The sequence below is a fragment of the Theobroma cacao genome, chromosome 1, assembly GCF_000208745.1.
Source record: "Theobroma cacao cultivar B97-61/B2 chromosome 1, Criollo_cocoa_genome_V2, whole genome shotgun sequence".
In the NCBI taxonomy this organism is placed as follows: Eukaryota; Viridiplantae; Streptophyta; class Magnoliopsida; order Malvales; family Malvaceae; genus Theobroma; species Theobroma cacao.
This window is the reverse complement of record NC_030850.1, coordinates 30,420,508-30,426,507: the sequence shown is the minus strand read 5'-3', so window position 1 is coordinate 30,426,507 and position 6,000 is coordinate 30,420,508. Positions and strand designations below refer to the sequence as shown.

The 6,000-nt window shown below is 36.5% G+C and overlaps 1 protein-coding gene across 1 annotated transcript; it reads right to left on the bottom strand.

Moving 5' to 3' along the window:
- On the bottom strand, window positions 2,670-3,874 carry LOC18613453 (transcription factor TT2). Its single transcript, XM_018120823.1, has 3 exons — window positions 3,660-3,874; window positions 3,432-3,561; window positions 2,670-3,331 (listed from the first exon to the last, which is right to left on the bottom strand). The coding sequence occupies exons 1-3, from the start codon at window positions 3,793-3,795 to the stop codon at window positions 2,701-2,703; spliced, it is 897 nt and encodes a 298-aa protein (XP_017976312.1). The 5' UTR covers window positions 3,796-3,874; the 3' UTR covers window positions 2,670-2,700.

Below are 6,000 nucleotides of genomic sequence, written 5' to 3'. Positions count from 1 at the left end.
GGAGTTGGTGGCCAGAACCCCCATCCCGCGTAGTGGGTGGGGGATGGGATGGCGAAGGGATGGCTGGGCGTACGCCCAGCCATCCCCATTTTTTTTTTAAATTATTATTTATTTAATTAATTTAATTTAATTTAATTTAATTTAATTTTAATTTTTTTTTATTTAGGTGTCTACACCTATCTGCCAGCTTGAATATCTTCATATCACTCCCTGCCTCCTGGATGATTTTCCTCTTTTCTAAAGCCACCCTCTAATTGCGATTATATTTCTCATTGGCAAGTAAAGAAGCATTGGTCTTCGGATCAAAGACATTAGTTAATTTTTGTGGATCCACATCGGCTAGTGAATACAAGTGAACTGCATAAACAATTCATTCGGTTGGTGGTCTATGCCTAAGATGCTAACAAACAAGACAACAAATAACAAAGTAGCCTAGGGGAGAGTTTGTATGGTCCTCCTAAAGATACTGAGTTAAAATTTAACGTGAATGGCATCCACTGAAGAAATCAGGACCTGCGAGATGGGGAGGTGTTTTCACGGATAGTAAGACTAACTTCTTTTTTTTTTTGCAACTCAGTACGAGTAACCTTGTGGATCTTTTCTTTGGTCCCGTAGGCGTTGTTGACTCTAATCATGCTGAAGTACTTGTAACTAAAACTATTCTTCATTTTTTTGCTTCTTTTTCATGGTATAGTTTAAAATCTTTGGTGATTGAATCAGATTCCAGTCTTGCTCTTTTTTGGATATCTAACAGGTCATGGGTTTTGTGAAGGGTAATTTCTGATATTGAGTAATTGAAATCGTCACCTTTAGACAGATAATTATCGGGAAGTTAACTACTAATTTGCAGTCTCTAACAAATATGGGAGTGGACCGAACGAGTATGTTTTGCGCCTGCTGGTGATGGGCGATACAATGCGGACTGTTAAAGCTGTTTGTTGTTTTCATGGAGACTCCACTTCTTATCTCCGATGCCTTGCTGATTCATCCCGCTGCTCTCCTGTCTAACCACACTATGTTTGCTGGGCATAAGGTTTTGCGGCTTTTTGCCTTACTGAACAGTTATTTTCTGATGTTCCTCTTCGCACTCTACTGCTTATTCTTCGATTCTCTCTTTTGGGAAGCTCGTATTGGTTGGTTTTGGTTGTAAATTCTTAAACTTGGATGCTACTGTAAATATTTTGTGGGAGGGACGTGTTGCCCCCTGCCTGTTCCAGTGGCTTTTTTCCCCTGCTAGCTGGAGTTTCTTTAGGCACTCTAGGTGAATTTTGTTCCTATTCAAGGATTTGAACCGTGAGGTTTTTGTAGCTAATTTCAGACTAATAAAATGAATTTTGTTTGAGAAAAAAAACATTCATTAGCCAGCAGTTTAAACCGTACCATAAATCACTTGGAATGATTATTTAATAAACATGTGGTTCAGGTTTTCATTAACAAAGCTGACACCCTCATTGCCCCTTGGAGGCTACGAAAAGGTGTACTTCAGCTTATTCGCTTAAAGAAAGGAGTGAAAAATTTGGAAATTCAGCATACCAGTAGGTCAGCAAATGATATTGCCGATAATTTCGCTAGATCAAGGGTAAGCAGAAAAAATGATTTGATGATGCTCCATAGTATATGTCGTTTTTTTAACTTTGATGTGCTGGCTTAATTTTTTAGGGTGATGGCTTTGTTTTATGGGAGGTTATAATTGCTGATTCATATCATTTTGTCTGAAGTTATGTGGTTGGTTGATGTTTTCGTAAATCTGCGCGGGTCTGCTGCTGGTTGTTGATGTAGGTTTTGATTTCAGTTCTGCTAATTTTATTTAATGGTGTTGCTGAGTTTGTCTTCATTTGCAACGCAATTTCTGTTTTGTTTCTTGTTTCTTTATTTCAGTTTGGTTTTTTCTGTATGGCGGTATCTACCTGCCTATTGAGCATGCTAAGGCTTGTACATTTGCCTTGATATGTTTGGAATTTTCTTCTTCCACAAAGCTTAATAAAAGCATATTCATAATTGTCCCCAAAAAAAAAAAACCCAAGCTGACACCCTGGAGGAGGGTTCCTAACGACAATGCTCCTCATCCACGGTTGAAAAGAATGTAATGCAAAATCAGCAGAACAAAACCTTCGAGTTAAACTGCCATAGATAATTATGCCCCTAGCAGCAGCATCATGGTATAAGGTCATACGACCCAACTTTCTAGAACATGATAACCTCAGAATTTGTCCTGTAGTTATACTTCCTATACGGCTATACCCCTCGCCCTTCCGTTGTTCTGAGGTGTGAGAACCACCTGCCGACCTATAATTAACCGCTTTTTATTCTTTTTGTGTACAACTCCATTTAGAAATGAACAGCAAAATATGGTCATCGATCTCGCACAAACTATTTATCACTGTCGAAGAAGAGTTATGGTGTTTGCTCAGTTAAACACTGTTGCTATCTAACTGAGCAGATTGTTGTGCCCAATCCTTGGTAATTTAATTAGCTAAAACTTTTTTGTCATTTTTTTATTTGTCCTTTGGCTAAAGATTCTTCTTTTTTGGTGCAATGATGTTATTTCTACATGCGTGAAAAAGCTGGACGGAATGTGCTTCTCAGGACATTATTGAATTGTACCAAAATAGACGAACGATAAAAACGTGTCAAGTGCAATATCTAACCAAAACAAAATCCAATTTGAATTGCCAACAATGTAATCAGATCGTTAAGTCTTCAGAGTTCAGCGGACCCAAGAAAAGCAGCCAAAAATCCAAAATCTGAATCCAAGTTAGCTTCAACGCAATCATTGCCGCTCCAATTTCCCACCATTCCCTCCGCTGACAAAAGTGCTTGACCGCAATCGTTTGTCCCGTATTCATATATCACAGAGTTTATATCACGCAATTCAAAGTCACCAAGCTGTGCAAAGTCAGAAGCAAGAGCTTCTGAAATGTTGATGTCCCCAATGTCAAAATCCATAGCGAACTTTGATATAGAAGGATTTTCTTCCTTGGACGACAGCAATGTAAATGACCCATCACTGAATCCAGATTCTACAGCAGTTTCGTGCACGAACTTGGCGTCGGTGGATGGAGCTGTACGGGCAATATTATTGTTTTCACCTCTTCCAATTACTTGCTGTTGAGGGGTGGTAAAGACTTTGGTGCAACGTCCAGCCTTAGCTTGGATAACACCAGAACTTGTTGGCGCCTTCTTGGACCAGCTGATGAATCTTTGTTTCGTTTCATCTTTATTGGTATGATCGAATTTTTTCACTTGCGCCCTCTTTGATAAAACGGTGTTCCAATAATTCTTGATTTCATTATCTGTTCGCCCCGGAAGTCTCCCGGCTATCAGAGACCATCTACAAAGCTCAAATCAGCAAACCCCGTTATATATATATTTGTTACAGATCATTTTATGTAAACATTGAAGAGCTAAATGAAAATAGAGAAAGAAAAGACCTGTTCCCTAAGAGTTTGTGGAGTCTGATGATGAGATCTTCTTCATCACGTGTAATGTTGCCTCTCTTGATGCCAGGTCTCAAATAGTTCAGCCAACGAAGTCTGCAACTCTTCTCACATCTCTTTAAACCTGCATGACATTAATGTTGCTTCTTCACACCCCTATCACTATCTATATGATCCACTTATATTATTCTACCAATTGCCTCCCAACTGATCTCTACTTACCAGCTGCTTTAGGAATGCTTCTCCATTTTCCTTCACCGCGAGCCTTGATGTAATCAGTGAGGATTTTGTCTTCAGTGGCTGTCCACGCTCCTCTATTCAGTCCCTCCTCTTTGGAACAACAAGGTTTCCTACCCATTTGTTGCTGCTCGATCGTGTCTCTCCCAGTGTTTTGTGCTGGAGTTTGTATGTATGAGAAGGTGCAAACTCCCAATCGAAAGTTGGCAGTTGTTTCCCAGTGAATGGGGTCACTGTTTCCTGTTTTTATAGATGTCCTTGTTCAAGTTTAAAGTAACATTAATAAATAAATTTGTCTAAATTATGTTCAAAAGAATGATGTGGGTCATCACGACCAATGAAACATCGGACAAATTGATATGGACGTAATCTTTTTACAAATAAAATACTAATTCCCAACGTGATTTGTTTTCATGCGGAGTCAAGAGAATAAGCGGACCTAACATATTATTCAATTCATTTAAATTTAACAAACCCCTTTACGGGACTTAATGATACCGACTGCAGGGCTGAATAGTGGTTTTCGGAGAACTGAGTTTCAGGGAGATCTCATGCAATTCGTATTCATTTAGGTACAATTGAGGTGTTGTTTGGGTAAAAGTAGGGAAGGATCAGAGCTGGTTAATGATGACAATGTATTCATCTGCCATTCCTAGCAATTTCCCTCAGCTCTCAAACTAACTTTCCCACTTTAACATATGGAAACTTGAAAGTTTGTTGCTCGCACGTGGGGAAATGATTCCCAGGTGGAACCAAATGTCACGTTGCTGTCTCTTTTTTTTTTGAAACGCAGGAGATGCACTCAAAAGAGAACTTTACAATCTACCCCACAAAAACAGAGCAGAAAAAAGAGCCAAGTTCTATCACTATCACTTCATAGAAACAACCTGTTCCAATCTCATCTGATTACTTGTGAGAACAACAGGAGAGCTGCAAAATCTCAATCTATACAAAAGCCAACAAGGGGTAATGGAACCAGAAAAAACACAGAGAAACCTGAAGGAACTGCACAGCATGGAGGTCTTGGAACCAGTCTGCCATCCAAAAATCAAGAACATTCTGTGATTACCTCCAGCCACTCTACGCATCCACATGATTATTGATCTCCACTAAGTCTACTTCCCTATTCACACCCTCTTTAGCCAATGTATCAGCATCATTGTTTCCTTCCCTGAATATGTGTTTAATCTTCCAGTCATTCACTGTTCTTTTAAGCGCCTCAATTTGAAGCATTCACTTCTTAAATCTCCATGGAGCAGAATTTGGCTCGTTCACCCATTTGACTCCGTTTGTTGAATCACTTTCAATAACAAGGTTATACTTACCTGCCCATTTAGATTCAAAGAATAACACAAAAGCTTTCCTAATTACTAAATTTCAGCCAAGCTAGAGTCACCGGTTGTTGTTTCTTACTATTGCTTTGGATTTTTGGTTCTAGTTGGTTTCCCGAATTTCAGTGGACAAAGGTGGTCCTAACCACGTAATAAACCAGAGACCAAGTTAGCCAATTTTATTAGGAATTAAAGACGAAGAAAAATAAAAATAATTTTTTTTTAAATTATTACTCTACATTTAAACAAGAATTAAAAGATTCATAATAAGTAAGAATTTTATCTAACATGTAAATCAAAAAGAATAAAAAAAAAACTCACAAAAAAGTTATGTTCAACGATATTTTTTGAATTTATAAAATATAATATATATAAAATATAAAATATAACTAATTAAATACGATATATAAGATTTTATATAATAATTAAATATATAAATAGTTAAATAATATAAATAGAAAGGAGAAGATAAATAAAATTTTAATTTTTTTAATTTCACACAATAGTGGTAAGTGGGTTTTATCCAAACTCACAAACTCATAAATATCTTTTTAAAAATAAAATGTATTTTAATGGTGAGTTACATAAAATAGAGTAAAGTAAAAATACAAAAAAAAGAAAGAAAAAAATATGTGAGCAAATTTAAAAATTAAGATAAAGTTGATTAAATTTGTGGGGTCATTTTATTATTTTTTATGTATATTAATTATAAAATAAAAATTATTTTAAAAAATATTAAAATATATATAATAAATAAATAATTTAAAAAATTTTGAAGGGCTCAGCTCTCATAAATATACTACTCTCCATAGTCATTAAAAAAAAATGTATATAGTAACTAAAATTTTTCAAAAATTTTAGAGAGATCGTAGCCCCCTATAGCCATATGACCCTCCGCCCTTGTAATAAACACCTGATGTTTAGTTTAGGGATATGGATATGAAGTCCATACTTTTGTTTTAAGGTCAAATGTGTTGTACTGGACAAAGTGTACA